The 19,457-nt window shown below is 38.9% G+C and overlaps 3 protein-coding genes across 7 annotated transcripts; 1 reads left to right on the top strand and 2 right to left on the bottom strand.

Moving 5' to 3' along the window:
• Nucleotides 1–56: 56 nt before the first annotated feature.
• Nucleotides 57–4,583, bottom strand: LOC113686012 (uncharacterized). Of its 3 annotated transcripts, XM_027203613.2 has the most exons (5): nucleotides 4,158–4,583; nucleotides 2,087–3,702; nucleotides 1,871–2,001; nucleotides 1,379–1,453; nucleotides 57–994 (listed from the first exon to the last, which is right to left on the bottom strand). In XM_027203613.2, the coding sequence occupies exons 2-5, from the start codon at nucleotides 3,582–3,584 to the stop codon at nucleotides 719–721; spliced, it is 1,980 nt and encodes a 659-aa protein (XP_027059414.2). In that variant the 5' UTR covers nucleotides 3,585–3,702; nucleotides 4,158–4,583; the 3' UTR covers nucleotides 57–718. The 3 variants fall into 3 exon arrangements, with proteins under 3 accessions (XP_027059414.2, XP_089046258.1, XP_027059410.2); XM_089190132.1 differs by lacking the exon at nucleotides 4,158–4,583 and having other exon boundaries at nucleotides 2,498–3,969; XM_027203609.2 differs by lacking the exon at nucleotides 4,158–4,583 and having other exon boundaries at nucleotides 2,087–3,964.
• Nucleotides 4,584–8,059: 3,476 nt separating this feature from the next.
• Nucleotides 8,060–13,166, top strand: LOC113685945 (uncharacterized). 2 transcript variants are annotated; one of them, XM_027203538.2, is made up of 3 exons: nucleotides 8,060–8,241; nucleotides 8,601–9,058; nucleotides 11,348–13,166. In XM_027203538.2, exons 2-3 carry the CDS (start codon nucleotides 8,848–8,850, stop codon nucleotides 12,127–12,129), a joined length of 993 nt encoding a protein of 330 aa, XP_027059339.2. In that variant the 5' UTR covers nucleotides 8,060–8,241; nucleotides 8,601–8,847; the 3' UTR covers nucleotides 12,130–13,166. The 2 variants fall into 2 exon arrangements, with proteins under 2 accessions (XP_027059339.2, XP_027059347.2); XM_027203546.2 differs by lacking the exons at nucleotides 8,060–8,241; nucleotides 8,601–9,058 and adding an exon at nucleotides 11,127–11,277.
• Nucleotides 13,167–13,774: 608 nt separating this feature from the next.
• Nucleotides 13,775–19,383, bottom strand: LOC113686220 (2-iminobutanoate/2-iminopropanoate deaminase). Of its 2 annotated transcripts, none has more exons than XM_027203819.2 (8): nucleotides 19,247–19,383; nucleotides 18,397–18,457; nucleotides 17,578–17,622; nucleotides 17,167–17,221; nucleotides 16,483–16,551; nucleotides 15,809–15,864; nucleotides 15,188–15,229; nucleotides 13,775–13,908 (listed from the first exon to the last, which is right to left on the bottom strand). In XM_027203819.2, the coding sequence occupies exons 1-8, from the start codon at nucleotides 19,321–19,323 to the stop codon at nucleotides 13,888–13,890; spliced, it is 426 nt and encodes a 141-aa protein (XP_027059620.1). In that variant the 5' UTR covers nucleotides 19,324–19,383; the 3' UTR covers nucleotides 13,775–13,887. The 2 variants fall into 2 exon arrangements, with proteins under 2 accessions (XP_027059620.1, XP_027059625.2); XM_027203824.2 differs by lacking the exon at nucleotides 19,247–19,383 and adding an exon at nucleotides 18,893–19,076.
• Between the last annotated feature and the right edge of the window lie 74 nt (nucleotides 19,384–19,457).

Genomic DNA, 19,457 nt, shown 5'->3' with positions numbered 1-19,457 from the left:
TTGTCAAATTTTTACTAGTTGAATGGACACACAGATTCCTGATAGAAACTGAAAACTTTAAACTGTGCTTAATTTTATTACAACTAAATGACAAAATATATTAAATAGTCATATCACAACAACAAAAAAGTGTTTCTTTGTCATAAAATAGACTATTACTTTATTGGTGATAATTGTGAAAAAAATTACCAAACATCAAAAACTTGAAAAAGCTTGTCTCAAACAACATAATTACAATCGAGGAAATGACCACAATGTCAGTAGAACTGTACTAATATTTTACAGCATTCTCCCAAAAATATTTCAAGCACAATCTTAAAGGAAATTAAACCCACATGAATATTAACCTTTAAACCCCCAAGACCTGAATGTAAATTCTCCCCATTAGCTGCCTCACATTTCTCAGTAAATACATTACCAGAATTTGGTGTCAGATAGAGATAACAACTTGGAACTGATAAGATTGAATATTCTCATGACCTGTTAGCAGATAATGTTTTTAGATATTATAGGGAGAAGTTACCTGTTGATCACTCCTGGGAGTTAAAGGGTTAAATAGTAGATAGAAACCAATCATAAGAATTAAGGCATCCATCAAACTGCTATAATCAAACATTTTATAAAACACTTTTTTTCCCAAGGGAAATAACAAATTTGTATCACTCATAAATATCAGAGCTATTTAATAATGAAAAATTAAAAAAGGATTTCCTTGACCTTAGTAATCTACAAAAACATCATCATCATCATCTACAATGTCAGTTGGGTTGTCGTTATTGTGATTATCATAATCTTCTCCACCGTCTTTGTCATGAACAGCCTTTCTCCCTTTCCCCTCATGGGTTCTGAGATGTTTACTTAGATGATCGCTTCGGCCAAATGCTTTGTTACAAATGGTGCATGTGTAAGCTTTCTCCTTTGTATGTGTTCTCAAGTGCCGCTGCAGTTCATCTGAACGAGTAAAGCTCTTGCCACAACAACGAGCTCCACTATTCTAGAAAGAGATAAATGATTTTTAACTTTCATGATTATGTCATCTCTATCCACTGTAACTCCAAATTTAAATTGAGAAAGTGTGGTATAAGAGATAATGGGTAATGTGCATCAGTACTGCTGATAATTCCATGGGGTGAAAATAAAGGTGAAAGGTGGGTGATGCAAAAAAGAGAAGGAGTGGTTCAGTAGGATGAGGGAGATTGAGGGAATACTTAAAAAATCCAAAAAGAAAAAAAGAAATGTGTAACCTAAGGGAAGGAATACTAAATTTCATGGTTAAAAAAAGATGTCAGAGGTTTGTCAGAAGTTGTTGCAAAGGTGGTGGTAAAGTAAAGTGATCAGGTGATTGGGTTCTCCCCCACTTCTGTGTAAACAAACTAACCCAATTACAGACAAATGGTCTTTCTCCTTTGTGCCAGCGTAAATGAGCCTTCAAGTGTGACGTTTTCCCGTAAACCTGCATGAAAAAAAAAACAAAAAAAAAAACAGAACTTGAGGATGCTGTTCAGCATACCTTGGTCAAAACAAGGTTTTTATGACCTACATATCATAGCATGGAGATGAAAAAAACATCCACCACTTAATTTGAAGTCTAAGGGACTGTAATGGTTAAATATCATACTAGTAAGAGATGCTTGACTACTATTGATAAATGTTGACCTGATGGTACATTTGTCTGAAAACCTGACAGTGTGTATGAAATGAAAGAGGCCATTTTGGGACAGGGAACTCCTGATTAAAACTGGCATGGCACAATGAAAGACATAACAACTTATCACTGTTCCATCACTTAACAGCACAAGTACATGCAGTTGTATTTAACTTAGGATAAACAGCCCCTTTTTTAAAACTGAATTTACATCTTGTCAAGTACCTTGCCACATCCAGGATAATGACAACTATGTGACCTTTGCTGCACATTTCCAGTTCCACTGTTGAGACCATTGAGACAGTTTGGACAGACACAATGAGAACGTCTCTTGTTGACTGTTTCATTTCTGAGCCCTAGGGATGAACCATCTTAGAGTTAACAACAAAGAAAAGACAAGTAATATTGCAAAGGGAAAAGGCATTCCTAATTTCTACACACCATCAAATTTTTGATTCTTTTTTCCAGTCATGATGTTTGCATGGTCAGGATGCATCCTGGCAACCAAATTAGAAAGGTTTGCAATAGGAGATGATGGATCTCTCTCCAACAATGCCTCAATCAGCCCTCCCTTGTTTCTTGCCTTAACAGGACTTTCACCACAAAGCTGTGAATATGTATCTTTGTTGGGAGGACTCTGCCAGGTTTTTGTCTGGGCTGGTGCTTCTTCTTTATAACTGTACTTCTCATCTACAATTCCACTAGTTTGATATCTACATTGTCCAAAGATCTTTCTTGGATTGATGGGTGTCAGTTCAATGCATTCCATGCCCCCCTTACCACTATGACTCTTCTGATAGGAATGATTCATTTCAGTTCTGGAAAAGGAAAACTCTTTAGAAGGTATCTGACCTTGGTTGGAAAAATCCACATTTTTCAAATGTTTCTCCATCAAAATACAAGAATTTTCAGGTGGAGAGTGGTCAGCACTTCCCATCTTCTCCTTATTCTTTATTGCACATGAGTTAAGAGTTTCATCTTTTTCTTTACGACATGTCAACCCATTTTCAGAGCAATCAGACCCAATCCATGGACACAATCTTTTTTCATCTGTTATGTAATTCCCATTCAGCATAGCTGGGCCCATGTCGAATATTCCACTATTCCACCTTTCTATGCAGCTGTTGTTCTCAAGTGGAGAGTCTAGATTTTGTGGAAAAGGCTTGAAATTTCCCTCTGGAAAGCAATCTGATTTAAGCTGCCAATTTGATGCACTAGCAATCCCACCACTGGAACAGACATGACCACAGCTAATCTGATTGTTGCAAGAGTTTACCTTACTTTTCACTGTTGCCATAGGAATGTTTTGCAGTTCATTTGGCCTGTAACCAACAATATTCCGTTTCTCCAGCACCTCACTAAAACAATGGGAATTCTGCACTGGATGTTCAGAATAAGCATCTCCACAACAGCATGACACTTTATCATCACTGCATGAAGAAAGTGGACATGAAATATCCACCCGGATACTCACAGTTGGACATAATGACTGATTGAAATGGCTCACGACCTTGTTTGGTGTACCTCGGTATGCACCCTTAGAAAATCTCATACTTTCATGAAGACTTGGTTCTAATTCTTGTTTCCATGGATATCCACTTTGTGTGCATGAGCTGAAAGTTGCATCCATGAACTTAGGACCCCCTAGCATGTTGGATGCCCCTGGTGTAACCTTCCTTTCATGGCCTTCACAAGCAAAGACATCCAATCTATCATTATACAAGCAGTGTCTTGAACTTGGTGTGACTGTGTGACTATTGGCGCTGGAATAATGTGTCAATTCATTGTCACAATTTACAACTGAATTAGGTGAAGATAAACCACCATAAACTGCATTGTTTTCGTAAAGTTTTCTAGGGTAGATAAACTGCGTTTCATGTGCAATTTCAGGGATGTATGTTTGAAAATCCTCGTAGCAAGCCCGTTCAAAACTTGACATTTGATGATTCCCAGAAGCAACATTTGACCTCACAACACCATGACACTCACTCGTGGAATTAATCTTCGAGAACTGATCACAGGTCGATAAAACTTTAACTGCTGGCTCGTATCGCTCACTGTGAAAAGAAGAGAGAGTACTTTTATGAGAACTGTTCCCGACAGTCGCGCTTTTCATACTAGATCTCTCTTTTCCTGGCGCCAAGCGAGAAATGCCTTCACACCCGAGTTCACTCTGAACGTACTTTCGAGGTAATTCCATCACTGTTTCGGGGCTATGTCTTGGTTTAAAGTACCAGGAAAGTTACCACACTATACCATAACTCTTAAAAATAACCAATGTGTTCCGAAAACATTTTAAACGAAGGATACCATCCGAGAAAAACGTTGTCACCGATAAAATTTTTTTACCGTGGCTACTGAAATATTTTTGTTCGAGCTGACTAACTAATTCAAGCGCCAAATTTAAGGATTAATTCAGGCTTTGTTAAAATACACTAGGAGTTCTTTGATTTTGTGCAAATGAAGTCTTGAAAGCGCATAAAGACAATGTGTCCATTGTTAAGTGTCTTACCTGTTAATTTTGGTTCTCTAGGAAATTTCTCTTTACACAGCGTTTAAACAATGGCGAAATAAGTCCATCGCGTCCCATGTGAATCAGCTGAGGTTGTAGAGGAAATTAAGTGGCAACAGATTATCTGACGTCTGGAAGAAATCTAAGGAGCTTGATAAACGACGGACTGGGACAATTCAATGAAGACGTTTCCGAAGCACAGATGTGTGCTAAACCTCCACTTTGCGTCAGTTTATCATTCACAAATCGCGTGCAAATCTCGCGGGAATTGACTTCACGAGCCCACGCTGCTCGTGTCAGCGACAATGTACAAGTTCCCAGATTCACTGCTGAAGGGGCGGGGAGCAGCCTTTTCCAGGTTTTTTTTTTTTCTTTTTTTTTTTAAAGCGTATAGAGTGGTATGTATCTCGCACCAATCAGACTGCCACATTAGGGTATGTATCTCGCACCAATCAGGTTGCCGCATTAGGGTATGTACCTCGCACCAATCATATCCCAGCATTTGGATATCTTGCACCAATCACAGCCTTTGGATATTGTTTTCTTGTAAATGATGTCATGGATTAGGGAGCTGTGCACAAAGAATGTTAAGTGTAATGGTTTGTGGCCTTCGCGAGAACCTCGTTGATAAAGGTCGAGATTTATTGGGATATGAAAGGTTCCCCTTTAAATTTTAAAGTTAAAACGTGTTTTTGCCGCTCCTTTACTCACAACGCACACGCCAAACAACTTACATTCCATCAAGTACCATGAAAACAACTTCCAAAGTCTAATCAGAACATACCCAATCACTGCACTACATGAACATTAAGCAATTTTTCACGTGATTGAACTGTATTCCACTAATCAAATTCCAATTTTTCCACATAAGACTTCGCACTATCACGTGTCATTTCCTTGTTAACAACCTGAGCCCAGTTGTATAAAGGGCGGATAACACTATCCAACGAATAAATCGCTATCCAGCGGGTAAGTGATAGCAAAACGTATAGCGTTATCCACCCAACCTTCGAACAACCGGGGCCTGGATTTTACCACGTATTCTAAACGCATTGTCCAACCCCACTGAAAAAAATTAACATAAAACTAAATACTTCTGATATTGGATTTTCCACGCAATTCTCTCGCGTTTGACTTTTTTGACGAGTTAAAGTCGCTTTAAGCTCCCTTGGACTTAACCCAATTGCCGGTTAATTCCTTGTAAAACAACAGGCATTTTATCACGTATTTAACACACAGAGGGCAAAGTCCAGATAGGCGACAACCAATCAAGGAACCCTCTTTCAAATAGTATCGTTTTCTCTTGTTCAATGTATCTTCACTTACTCGAGATCGCAATATATCTTTGGTCAGGGTCTATTTGAGGTACAGCAGAGTTTCAGTTTGCTTTTCGTGGTAAAATTACTCGAAATTATATTTTTGAGGTAACTAACTGTAAACGAATAGTTTTGATTTTTTTATCTGTTAGAGGGACGGCAGTTGGCGTATTCTCTTTCGCAACCGTGAAATAGGGGGCGTTGTGTGACGAGACCAAACAACGGCTGCGAAGGAGACAACAGTAAACGTGGCACCGATGTATTTCATTTCTTAGAAGTGTTTAGATAATAGAGACAGTAGACCACATAATATCTGTGTGAGTTCAGATAAATTAGGTTTTTTTTTGTCTTTCGAATTTATGCGATATTTTCGTTTTAAAAGTTATGCTCTTTTCGGTGACGAAAACGAAAACATTAAGTACACAAACTGTCCCACCTCAATCCACCCAGCCGAATAAATAACTCTTGCATGCTACGCATGCCTATGTTTTCAAATACTTCAAACGACTCAGTGACGTGAATATCATGCCCATCTCGAAGCTCTGAAGCCTTTTCTTTTACTTTATATAAATTGATTTGTGCTTCAAAGTCTCTGCAAAGCATTTCGTAGCCTTCAGGGAAGAAGTAAGGAAACTTTCACCCTCGATGCAGGCAGCCGATAAGGCTGCCATGAAAAGGCAGTCACAATCAAGACAATTAAAGCGAGCTCAGGCGAAGAGAATTCAAAGTTTGAGTGATTAAAAGATAATTCAAGCGAACAAGGAGATACTGCTTAACAAAGCTGAGAAAACTTCTGCTTCCAGAGGTACCGTCCGAGTGAGCTAATGAACAGTTTTGTAATAAGACCTTGAAAGAGGTGGAAACTTTGTTGTAAGGATAAATCGCGTTTTTCCGCTCTTTATTTTCATGGTAATTGTTGCTCCAAAATAATCAACTAATCCCGCAGTGCGAGAAAAGCTTAAGGGAAAAAGCTCGCAAATACCCACTGTTCTTACAAGGTGTGGTTTCGAATACAAATATATTCATTTTTTTAAGACCCTCTAACTTCTATGATGTTCCTGTCCTTCGTCATGACTTTTATACAAGATTCGGTCGACGACAGCTTTTTCAGGCTAACACATTGACCAAGGTACGTGTCATTCAACACTTTGCATTTACTTGTCGATCCCTCACAATTATCGTACTAGAAACTCAATGATATTAGAAGATAAATTCTTACTATTTATGTAAGAAAAAAAAAGTTAATTACTTTACTAGCTGAATTCATCGAATATTTGTTTCAAAATTCCTGGGTTGGAAGCAGAATTATTTTACCGTCGAGTTTCGTGACTCCTGTCTTTTTCTAGCCCAATGATTCATGATTCATCAAAAATTTTGTGAAATATTCATGATTTATTTGACTTTATCTGGTAATTCATGATTTCCAGGTGTAAAACGTGAAAATTCATGAATCGTGAGTCTAATTTAATTGCCACGATACACAGGTTCATGTATCCGCTTCTACCCCCATTAGACTATTACTCTGCTTGATGACTCCGCTTTTCTAGTTTACAGTGAATCTCACTTAATCCGAAGACTACTAAGCTCGGTGAAATGATTAGCAAAGAGAAACGTCGAACTGTATTTTGCAATGTTTTTCATTCTCAGGAATAATTTGTATGGCTTGGAAGAGCCCGAGTGTTTTTCTCTGATTGTGGAAAATAAAATGTATAGATGTTCTTTATGAAAACAACATATTTAATGAAATGGATGCCAGCCTTGAAAAATTATAGATGTCTCGTATTGGCAATTCGTGGCTTTTTAATTAAGCAGTGTCACAGACAGACAGACATTTTAGACAGAGAATGTAAATTGGCCTTCATCACGAAAGTTAAGAAGTTCTGAGCCAATTGATGCAAATGAGGTAAATTGATTAAATTGTAATAATACGTCATACATAAGAATCTTCATTTTAGCTTCGAATGTATGCCAGAAAAAGAAAAAAAAAATCCTCCTCGTGTAAGAAGTTTTCCGTTTTAGGGTGGACATGAAGGAGAAAAATATTCTACACACATATTTTAACACACGAATCGCTGATAGGAAGTGTCATCTGACAGTTGAATTCCTTGGAATCAAAAAGTGATAAATTGTAGTCGTATTTCAAAGCTTTTACTCATACACATTGTGTATATAAAGGGTCGACCCGAAGACGCCAGTGCCCAGTCATTTGACAAAAGGGGCACTTAATACTTATGAATTATTTAGTAAGATTACATTGAAAATGTGTTGATCAAGTTTTTCTGGATAATGTGGTGGCAGAAACTAACAAATGACTTCATGGATTAAGGAAAATGCAGCATTTGAATTTTTCCTGGCAATTTGATTTGGGAAATGTGGGAGGGCTCATATAAAAAAAACAGCACTGCCATTTTTAATAGGGGGGAGGATTTTGCCCTATTTTTTACGAGCATCTCTATCCCACCACCCTCCCTAGACTGGGGCCAACATTGTGTCTAGCTCTGAGCTGGCAGAGCGGCCCCCCTCACCCACTCGCCCCCGCTTAATTTTAATTTTTAATAAATTTTCCCTTGCTCCTCCCACTTTTTCGCTCGTCTCGACAAACAGAGTGCAAGGAAAATGCCACTCTTTACGCTGAGTGTGGCACAGTAATACTTGAAACGCACAGCGAAGTGTTTTGCTAGAATTATTAGTGGTTGAAAGCTCTTGTGTTGAGTTGATTTAAATGCGACCCGCTGGGGAAAGGAAGTATTACTAGGAAATGAAGCGTGGTAAATGCCGAAATTTCAATCTTAAATTCTTCTTTTTTTAATGTACACCATGTTTGAAAAGTGATTGATCGGGTGATGAAAATAACACACGGCTTCGATCTGTTAAAATAATTTAAACGCAGAAGCAGCTTTACTTACTTCGCACTCAAGAGAAAAAGTATTTTTGGACCTTAGGGTTGCCAAAGCAATAAATTATGAAAGGTGGGATGATGAAGGAAATAATTACCCAAAAGCATTAATTGAACATATTCGTTTACACAACCTTCGTATTGCCATGGATTATATGGCATTTAAGGTTGTAAAACAACCAGCAGGGCATTATTATGTTAAGTTGTTTCTTTTGTAATTTCTGCAAACAGAAATATAGCAACGGAGTTATTCATCCGAACCACAGATCAATTACTGTTGACAGCTGTTCCCTGGTAACGGATGTAAACAAGCATAAACAGCGAAGGCTACTCGTCTACCCGGTTGAAACACAAAACAAACGCACGCGTGACAATCACTCTCTCATCTACCAAACGCAGTGGTGCAGAAAAGCCTTAAAGAAACAGTCGCTCATCTCACAAAGAAAACAGAGGAAACTCTATTTTATCGTAAGCCGCTATGGGTTGTTCTTCAAGCGCACAGGCGCGAAACGTTGAGAGAACTCCGCAACCAGTTCAGGTCGCTGCTGCTCAAACGGCCGCGAACCAAGGAGGATCTGAGATGTCACCCCAAGCAAACGTCGCTCCCACGAAACCCGTGAAGATCGAAAGTACAACAACTGCAGAAAATAACCAGGTGGTAAATGATCAGAAAGATGCCCCAAGCACAGGTAACTGAATGTACAGACTGCTTTAAGTGGTTTTTCCCGGGAAGAAATAAAGGTTCAGTTTTCCTAAGAATCGAGTGGTGTCAGTTGTTAAGATGCTTACGCTTCGATTCAATATCTGCGCGACAATAAAATCTGATATTTTTTTACTGCGGTTTGGGGAGCACACAAAAATAAAGAAGTGGTAATTCGTCCTCGCACTACCCTTTAATCGTGATTTCTAATAGGATTTAACTGGCTTATTGTGAAATAAACCGTCGTTAAACTGAGAATTTAAAGGTCATTTTTGATGCCGGGAAATAAATAAAGCGCCATCTCAGAATAAATTGCTATATTGGCTATATTGGCGCGCTGATCGCGATCAATGATACACCGTCCTATTTTAAGTTTGTATGTACCAGTTGGAGACATATTACTTGAATTCAAAACTATATAGCGGGAAATCGTTTTACTACAAGAAGGAAAGAGCGGACATGTGAGAAATTAGAATACAAGCTTCTTATCAAATGAGAGATATTCTGACTTGTTTTAGCATGTGTCCTCTAACCATGCTAATAAAGAACGATTCATAGTCGGAAAGCGATTAATTTTAGTGTGGACACATAAAGTAAACTTTAAATCCTCAGCACGCATAATTGAAAGACTCTACGACTCGTACTAACCATATTTCTGAAACCTTTCATTTTTTTTTAATCAAAATTCAATTTTTAGTAGGGAAAAAACACGAAACCCTTGCCATGATATACCAGTTGTTATAAAATAGGAATGAAGGCGAAATGAAAATCATTTTAAATGCGCTTGATCTTCTAGATTAAAACTGACAATTGGAAATCCCATGTGTTTATACATCCAAAACTTCAGTTTGCATTGAACAAATACAACATACGGCTTTAGTGTGGCGAACCTCGAAATACATATCTTTCTATGAAAATCTTCACAAATCGAAGCAATTTTTTTCAGTTGCAAAAAGCACATTTAAATATTTTTCCCCAGTAGTGAACAATAATATTTAATCAAGCACGGTAGAAAGGAATAAAATGAACAAATGGTTTGTGATTAGAAAACTGCAACAGTTGCCATGGTAGGAAATGAATTAAGACTAAACAATATATATAGAGCCGTATCAGAAGCGTTTTCTTAATTGCGCAACGGATTTCTTGTAAATTAAACTTGTTTTGTCTAAATCTCAACTCTAATCAATACCACGAAATTGTTTTTATTTCGATAAAGCTAAATGAGCATTAAGCATGTTCGAGAGGACGATGTAAACCGTGTCGTGTTTTGTTTCATTGGTTTTTATTTATTTATTTTTTCACTTGTCTATTCTGAAGTGTTTGTTTCAAGACAAAAGTGTTTTTAAAATTTTTGTCATGAGATACAAATGAATAGTTGCTATCGATATCATGCTGGAACAAAGCTTGTCAGCAGTTTCTTCCTTTTTATGAGTGGAGAGAAATCGTTCATCCGTGTAGCCTTTGAGCTAAATTATTCATTCAGCTAAATTGTCAACAACTTTTTAGGTCTTGAGTTTTGCTTTCCCGAACGAAAAAAATTCGATCGTCAGAAATTTGTTCCTTCGTCAATTTGCTATTTTTCTGTGTAGTGAAGAAGGCTACTTTATGCACAGTCGTTTTCGACGAAAACAGTCGAAGTAAAAGAGTATTTAATGTCTATACTTCATTGCTAGACGACCATAAGTTACTCTGAATAAGATAAAAAACAGCTGCCAAGCGTTGGATAACTTTGTACCACTAGCGCTTTTGCACTATGTCGGTGACGAAAAAACGAACAACTGACGGGAAGTGACAGAGAAAAAAATCAGAATGGTATACTTAGTCTGGGAGTTATCAGATTTCTTTTGCGACACTATTAGGACATATCTATAGAGTACAGAAATTTGCCTTGTCAACCTTTAGACGCTGTGTTTTGGTAGAGGATTTTGAGGGAATGAACCAGCAAGTGTAAACGCGCCTTGCGTGTTGTAAGGTGGGAAAACTCGGCTGCAAATGAAGTATTGTTACAGCTGAAATACCTAACTCCTTAGCTGTGCCTCTAGTGGAGTTATCATTGGCCAATTCTGCGCTTGCATTGACAGGAGCAATTCTCTGGTTTCGAAATAATTTGCAAGTTTTATTTCAGATTTTATCCATTAGTTGCAACTTTTAAAAAACCAACCCCAGAAATGTTGAAGCGGGTTATTGATGCGTTACTGTCGAGGAAACGTATGGAATATTTGAAATGATACTACTGGCTAAACGGGAATGCATTTTTATTGTTTTATTTTTATTTCAGAGCAACCAACTCAAGTAGATGGTAAACCACAAAGTTCCGTTCCCGAGAAAGCGAGCGAGAACGAACCGCGAGAAGATCCTCTCGGTGAAGAATCGAGACCTGAAGTAGTGGAGGAATCTCAACAAGAAGTTGTACAAGGAAAGAAAGACGAACAAGTTAAACCACAGGAAGAGGAGGCGAAGAAAGACAAAGGAGGAGAACAGAGTGGATCAGGCGAAGAAAGCACGGCTCCCAGTAAAGACGAAGAACAAACTCAGCAACCGGCTGAGAGTGAAGTGAACGCCGAGGCCGCAGCGGAAAGCAGCGGTAGTGATAAACCTGATGTTGAGCAAGTAGAGGAGCAGAATGAAGCTGTGAAAACAGAGGCGCAAGAAGGAACTGAAAGAGAACCAGAAGTAGCAAAGGAAGGTGAAGAGGCGGCTGCACAAGTGGACGGAGAAACGCCATCACAAACAGAAAACGCAGAAGAGATGCCAGCTGCTGCTGATCAAACACAGCAATCGCAACCCGCAGCCGAAGAATCTAAACCTGCGGAGGAAGAATCACAACCAGCGGCCGAGGAAACAAAACCTGAGGAACAAGAAGCGCAACCTGCGCCTGAAGAAGCGAATCCTGCGGCCGAAGAAGCGAAGCCCGCCGCCGAAGATTCGAATCTTGCGGCTGAGGAATCAAATCCCGCAGATGGAGAACCTCAAGCCGACGAACAGCAAGCAGCTGAAGAACCGCAAAAAAGCGAAGAAGCGACACCGCAAGAGGAAACACCGGCTAGTGAGGACAGTTAAGAATGTATTGGGTTCCCGTAAAAACAGTGAACGCCTATCATTTCACGTAATTTTACAGTCTGGAACTGTACACAAAATCCTTGTCCACGTAGGTTCTTAAGGTGGACAACTCTATCCAGTGGTTAAATTTCTATCTTGTGGATAGTGTAGTACGTTTTGTAAGCACTTATCCGCTGGATAAAGATTTATCTGCTGGACAGCTTTATCTATCGTTCGAAAAACTGGGTTCTGAAGCATGACCCTTTTTACCATGAAGGTTTTACGTATCTATGTATTCAGAGACACAGGCCTTGAGAGGATCTGTTGAATCTGAATCAGTAATTACAGCTTTTATCATACACAAGGTTTACTTGAATACATATCGGCAAAACAGTAAATCGTCACTCTAGTAACACCAAACCTAAAAACATAAAACTCAAAATAAAACACACAAATCTAAGTTTAACGCAAGATAAAATACTATGTATTTAAAAGAGAAGGAAAGTTTTACCTTATGAAATAGAGCAAAAGAAATTGATATTTTGTAAGTGTTGAGAAATCTGATAAACTGAATATGATTAAATCATAAGACTTGCGTATCAAAAGAACCAGTAATTTTCACTATTTCTCGGTGCCTTACAATTACTTCCCTATGACAGAAGATAATAGTTTACACTATAAATAAGCTGAGGCATGTGGATATGAAAATTGATTGTAAATACTGAAGAAAGCAGAACTTGATTTATTTCTGTAGTATAATTGTACGTAGACTGTGATTTTCTAGAGAGGAAAATTAGTAACTCATATGTGTGAAGGTCTGGGTAAAACATCGATTTAGCTAAAAGAAATCTTGATCACTGATGATGCTATAGTATAGTTTGTAGTAGATAACATACTGACGAGTTTAATGACAGGAAACATTGTTCAAATACTACAATGATTTTCTTAAATGATTTGTAAACAGCTGTGAAGAACAGTTTTTGACTCTTTCCGGTCAAGGTTTTCAAACTGTTGTAACTGTTTTTGTTAAATGAAATAAAACTCAGTTCTATGTCGGAGTTGATAGCGTTTCCTTCTCCGCTTCTCTCGTTACCGTATCGAAACTCCATGTGGTTCAGTTTAATCACCGCTTGTTTATGTGCAAGTAGTTTGTGTAAGCCCTCCTAAGTTGACTTCACAAACCAAAGGACTACTACTACCCCAACGATTGCAAAGAAACCGACTGACAGGCGTCGACAGAGTGCTTTTCGATTGAGTGTCGTCAAACCAAATCCAGAGTTATCACAACAGCCAATCAGAACAAGGGAAAATAGCTTCATGAGTCAATGAGAAGGCACAGTGAAAACGAGTAAACTGCGTAAAGCGCGGGAAAACGCTTATGAGCGAGGCGCGATTGGTTTTGGTTCTGCATCTGATTGGTTGCATGGGGGAGGGGCGCGTGTTTTCTAGACCAATCACGGAGCGAAGTAAAGCTAGCTTAGAGCAATTCGGGACTGACCAGGATTGATTTCGACACTCATTTGAAAATTACCGACCCTGAAAGTCCGCAATTGAATTGATTTTGCTGTGCCTTGCTCTGTGATTGGTCTAGAAAACTCTTTCCAGCATCCCAACCAATCAGATGCAAAACTCAAACCGGATTAATCATGACACTCGAGAACCGTTCTGCACCACTCAACGAGAGGATCTTTATTGACATATACTGAGGTTTATCAAAAAAACGCTTCTGGCTCTAAAATTTTTACATATCATTGAATATCACCCAACATCTCCATGCCATTACAGCTTACTTGCAGTGACCTAAACCAGGGCAAAGAAGAAATCCTACCGTAAGAAGAAGGCAAATAACTTCGACGTTGCCAAAAAAGCATAAGAGGATTTGAGCGTTAGTCCTTTGTCTTTCGCTCTGGCGAAGGGTTAACGCTTGAAACGTAAGCTTTGAACTCTTTACAATGGCCAATTTACGTTATCAACTCAGTTGATAATACTAACTTAGCTTTTTATCCTCTCCCACAGACGCAGCACCACAGTTTCTTTAGAAATATATCCCCTGTATTCACGACTTTTATCACCCGCGTTTTTCGATGCCTTGAAGAGATGGCTTGCTTTGACTTTGAATGGTCAATGCGGGCTCGTTGCGATAACTACGGCCCTGGATTTACGACACTAAATAGACATGCACTCTTAATAGCAACTGGTCCTAGTGGATAGTGATCCATTTTCCTAACACCTTATTTCCAAGTAGAGATTTATCCACTAAACAGCGCTATCTACCTGGTTGGGACAAACTAGTTAGGTCTCAGCGACAAACCAGCGATTCGTGCGTCGTGTCACCGCAACAAATCGCTGCGACTAATGTATCGCTGCAAACGTTATTTTTTAAACCTACTTTAACTTGTGCTACCTATGGTGGCGAAAAAAATTCTGTCGCAAAGCCAAAGATTTAAATTTTTCTTCCATGTCCCCCGCGACGAGTTGCAGCAATTTTTTTGTCTGGTGTCTTCTGACGATAAAACCTCCCTAATCAACCCTGATAGAGAGACCCAGCTCAAATTTATACGATAATAAACAGTGATGGGAACAAAAAGAGGAAACACGTATCGAGCGACGTTCTTGTTACAGATTATCTAATCACCCTCAAGAACGTCAAGAACCTCCAGGGTTTGTTCCTCTTCATCACACGAGGCGTAAAGAGATTTTAGAAGAACAAAATTGCGTGAGAGCGGACCGAGGCTAACTCGACTACACGCAGAATAAGCTTTCCACGAAGCTTAACGGGGTCTTCATCATATGGGTTTTTCTAAATATTTTGTTAGTTCCCATATTATTTTTGTAAAAAAAAAAACCTGACCGAAAAAAGAAGAAAATCATCAAATAACCAAGTCTGAAAAGGCAAAAACATTTATTTCACACTAGTGACTTCGTTTGGAGCATTCATCATTCCCTACCCGTTACAAAGTTTAAGCGAGTTTACACTTCCCTCTTTTTAAACTCACAGAAGGTTCTAAACTTTTCTTTATAGTTTGGATTAGTTTGTGTCTTTATCGTAGTACCACATCAATGCCTACTCATCCTTTACCTCACCCACAATCGCAACTGCTTCTATCTCAACTTTTCCATACTGAAAAGAAATATATAAAAAATTCCTTATTTCAGTGTATCTTTACCTTGGGAGTCGCGCGAACTATGATCTGGGACCCATGCAGTATTTTCCAGGATGTGAATACCAAACCAACATCTTAATACCGTTTGGGGGCACGCCAGGGTTTTTTCTGCTACAGAGAGTTTTTAATCGAGCATCGAAAGTAAACCAGGACTGTACGTCACTCTGTGTAGGTTTAGAAAACCCACGCCACCCTCTTAGCTAATCAGATACAAAAGATACGCCAATCGCGACCAGAACCTTATAACATAAGCTTATATCGCGATATGGTCACTCACGTTTCCCCGCGTATTTTCTCTCGCGTTTTCACGCGCGTTACTCAGCTTGGTTTTTTTCACTTTGAGTTTTCATTAGCTCCTTGTGTTATGTACCTTGTACTTTGGTTTTTGGTTTCAAGGCATTCAATTGAAACGCCTTTTGTGAAAAGTATCACTTTTTCTAGACAGAAAGGGGCAAGGTGTACCCTGGGAGCCCTTACTACCCTTGACAGAAAAAGGAAAAAAAGGTAAATTTTCTGATGGATGAAATGGTTATTACCTTGGGAAGATTTCCTACTTGATAGGCTGCCCTTGCTGGCTGTTTTGAAGTGAAAACTGTGAAGAATAAACAATATGGAATGCTTTCCTTCACTAAAAGCCAATCAGAGTACAGTGCAACCCTTAAAACTTTTACTCACAAGATCTCATTAGTAATTTTCCTCATTGTCTGCCATACAATTATAGTGAAGTTAGTTTAGAGAATTTGATATTGGATTGACTAATTAATCTCATTAGGTTACCCTCATTATTGCAGGCAACCCTGTTTGAACTCTGGCTGAGGAGAGTCATGGAGTGATGAGTCTTAACACTGAACACAATGGAAACTCTGGCCAGGACTCAATCCCAGACCCTTCAATCCTGACTCTACTAAGCTATCCAGTTGATCACCATGAATCCCACTATATAGACAAAAACCATTTAAACCTTTAACACCCAGAAGTGATTAACATGTAACTTCTCCCTACAAAATCCAAACAGTATTCAGCAAAAATGCGATAAGAATACTAAAACTTATCAGGTCGGAGTAGTGATCTTGAACTAACACCAAATTCTGGTAACTCAGTTATAGGGAAACTTCTAGAAGCTAGTAGGGAGAATTAACAATCAGATCTTGGGAGTTAAAGGGTTAACAACTGTTACAATGAAAATCACATCAATGACAGGAAAACTCACATGTGGCATAAACCTCATTCACTTTGGCAAAGTCTCCAATGTCCGCCAATAGAACGGTGGTCTTCACAACTAAAATGTAAATTTTGCTTGCATATTAGAAACATGCCATGATTAGTTTGCTAAAATTTGAAAGTCCAGATCTGATGATTTCCCTTACATTTGTAAATCAAAAGCTCACAAAATAATTTACAAGAATTGGTGCAAGTGCTTCTAACTTGATATAGATATCATTACTCAAAAGTAAAAATATTGCTTGCTGCTCGCAATTTTTTGAAGCCATTCTTTTTATTTGGACAGCAAACTTTAAATTATAATACTTATAAAATGAAGAGTATAAAAAGTTCTTCTTCTTCTTCCTCTGTCACCCCACCTCTTTCTATATAGTAAATACTACTGGGTAATCTTTAAAATTAATTAATAATAACAAGGCCAGACCACAACACCAGAAGCTATATTCCTTGCTCTTTGCAAGAAGTGCGTGGGTTCATTAACCTCCCTTGCCAACCAGTACAGAGGAGATGTAGGAGATGGGGCTTACAGTTAATTACCCTTAGCTGAGAAGACCAGCAAGTCTAACCACTTACAGATGTCATAGCGAAGGTGACACATTCTCCTCAGTTATTTTTTAGACCTGAGTGTTGGTCTGGTCTGGGGCTTGAACCCTCCCATGACCAAGTTACATACCTTTGTCAAATGATGAGCCTCCTGCTTCCAGAATATGGCCCATGTTGGTCAGTGCCTTCATATAAACAGCATAGAAATTAATTAACCCTTTAACTCCCAAGATCTCATTAGTAATTCTCCTTACTGTCTGTCATACAATTCATATGATGTTAGTTTGGAGAATTTGGAATTGGGTCAACAAATGATCCCTCAATTGATATTTTTCTTTATTCTCATCACTTTTCTGCTTGATATTGAGCAGATAGTGTAAGGAGAAATTCTATCTTGGTCACTAGTGGGACTTAAAGGGTTGATAAAAGTAAGTCTCAAGAGACAATATTGTCAATAAGGACAGAAGATGAGATAAAACTGGAATTCTTCTCATAGGAAGTGTGGTATGCTTTGTATTAAACATACTTTTGTTCAAAATACCTGCTTAGTTTGCTCTGTGACATCATCTGATACAAAATCCATAGTCTTTCCAGATGACAAAAAGACAAAATATAAAAATAATATGACAATGTTTATATCAAATTGAATGGTAAAATAGTTACAAGTACCTGTTCAAGGGTGTAGTACACATTTCTTTTTAACCCTTTTGGGATTCATATTGTTAAACAAAAATTATCTCTGGTTTGTTATCATCAGAGTGAGTACAGTGTCTTTACAGTGGTCAGTTCAAATTTGAGCTTGAAGGGGGTTATGGAAATGACTTCTGTCAGTCTGAGACTAACACCTTGAAGTTGAAGATAATGGGTATTCAAAGTGCTACCCTGGTTCAGCAAGCTGATGCCACTGACAGACTAATTCTATATACAATCTGAACTACCAACATCATCCCCCACTGATGCCAAGGTTGCAAGAACTCTGCCCTTTGTCTTTGTAAGGAGGTGGAGGAGTGGGGGGGGGGGGGGGAGAAGGAGGAGGATGGGGAATCAGGTCAAGTGGCTATAGAGTCCATAACTTCTGGTGTTTATCCCCAGTTTTTGTGGCATGAAGAGACCAGGAGTATCTCTACTCCCACTTTGGGGGGAAGAGGCTCCTTATTCATCTTAGGTAATCTCATTGAATTTTGAGGGATTTCCCAAGCATAGGAATATATTTTCCAAGAATAAAGCACAAAAAAGGAGCCAGTACTCCAATTGGGACCTCTTGATCTTGTGTCCAGCAGACTAATCACTTGGTAAACATACCTCCCATCATGCTGTCACGTGATGCGAATTATCTTAATTTAATTATGGTTACACTCACGTTTGGGTCTAGTCCCAGCTGTCCAGACACATACATTGTTTTGTCTGCAATTACAGCTTGGCTGTTCAAAATAGGAAGGAGCCAATATGAGTCTCTTTTAGAACACTATTTAGATTACCAGCTTACCACTTTCACAGCAGTTCTCTTGATTGGCAAGAGAACTGATGTGCAAGTTGGAAGTCATGAGTTCAAGGCCTAATGAGACTACTCAAGGTGAGGCCTCAAAAAAATGTTGTAGGTCGTTCTGGTTGTGATCGAGACTTCGTTGCAGCTCACATGATTACACATCTCACGATTGACACCCAGGAAGGGAGGGGGAAACTCCTCCACATAGGCTATGTAGGCATGCACAGCTCCAAGGAGTGTTGTTGAAGACCCCTTTTGGTCCGAAACAGGGTATCAATTTGATGCGTTTAGGTCGATCTTTCACGTCCCTCTAATTCTATTTCTCTCGATGCTACGGGCATACTCGTAACTTCTTCTTCGAAATATTTACCTGTACACACCACGAATCGGCTGAACTCGCTTCGAAGTATGGACAATCTTTCTTATAGTAGCCATGTGTAAATCTTAGGAGAAGTAACTTAAACCGAGTTGCTTCATGGACCATCGAGGGGGGAGAGGGGCAACGTTTTTGTCTCTCCTTCCTGAGAGCGACTCTCTCCGATCGCAAAGGTTTTCCAAAAAATAAACTTACAAGTTCCGTCTAAAATGAAAACTTAACGAGTACTTGAAACAATGCACGTGAGCGAGACTTTCAATTACTTATTTTTGTCTGCACATTTAATCAGTGTCGTCTGTCTTTGTACCCCGACGCACACTCCCTCGTATTTAACTTTGTTGATCTTACTTGTAAGGTCCAATGGCTCCAGGAGCTTTGGAAGTGCTTACTATTTTTCTGATTGTGGCAGCCATTCCTCTTAACATCACTGTATAATTTATGTATATGTTGCGACACGCGATGCCACAAACCGATCGCAAAGATGGCGGGAATAATCCGAGTAACTTTCCCCAGGGGGACGGAGAGTCGGAGTTGACAAACGAAGCGACGTATCCCCATA

This window comes from Pocillopora damicornis, chromosome 12 (assembly GCF_964200805.1).
Source record: "Pocillopora damicornis chromosome 12, jaPocDami1.2, whole genome shotgun sequence".
In the NCBI taxonomy this organism is placed as follows: domain Eukaryota; kingdom Metazoa; phylum Cnidaria; class Anthozoa; order Scleractinia; family Pocilloporidae; genus Pocillopora; species Pocillopora damicornis.
Note: the sequence above shows the minus strand (reverse complement) of the source record. Positions and strands in the feature narration are given on the sequence as shown.

Bases quoted from the DNA above. Each gene is read 5' to 3' on its own strand.
- LOC113686012 (XM_027203609.2), bottom strand. From the start codon at position 3,845: ATGGAATTACCTCGAAAGTACGTTCAGAGTGAACTCGGGTGTGAAGGC. The intron at 2,002-2,086 runs GTGTGTAGAAAT...GTTCATCCCTAG, and splicing joins AAAGAATCAAAAATTTGATG to GGCTCAGAAATGAAACAGTC. The intron at 995-1,378 runs GTTAGTTTGTTT...ATCTCTTTCTAG, and splicing joins GACCATTTGTCTGTAATTGG to AATAGTGGAGCTCGTTGTTG.
- LOC113685945 (XM_027203538.2), top strand. From the start codon at position 8,848: ATGGGTTGTTCTTCAAGCGCACAGGCGCGAAACGTTGAGAGAACTCCG. The intron at 9,059-11,347 runs GTAACTGAATGT...TTTTTATTTCAG, and splicing joins GAAAGATGCCCCAAGCACAG to AGCAACCAACTCAAGTAGAT.
- LOC113686220 (XM_027203819.2), bottom strand. From the start codon at position 19,323: ATGTTAAGAGGAATGGCTGCCACAATCAGAAAAATAGTAAGCACTTCC. The intron at 16,552-17,166 runs GTATGTAACTTG...TTTACATTTTAG, and splicing joins AGGCTCATCATTTGACAAAG to TTGTGAAGACCACCGTTCTA. The intron at 15,865-16,482 runs GTGAGTTTTCCT...TATTCTTCACAG, and splicing joins GAATGAGGTTTATGCCACAT to TTTTCACTTCAAAACAGCCA.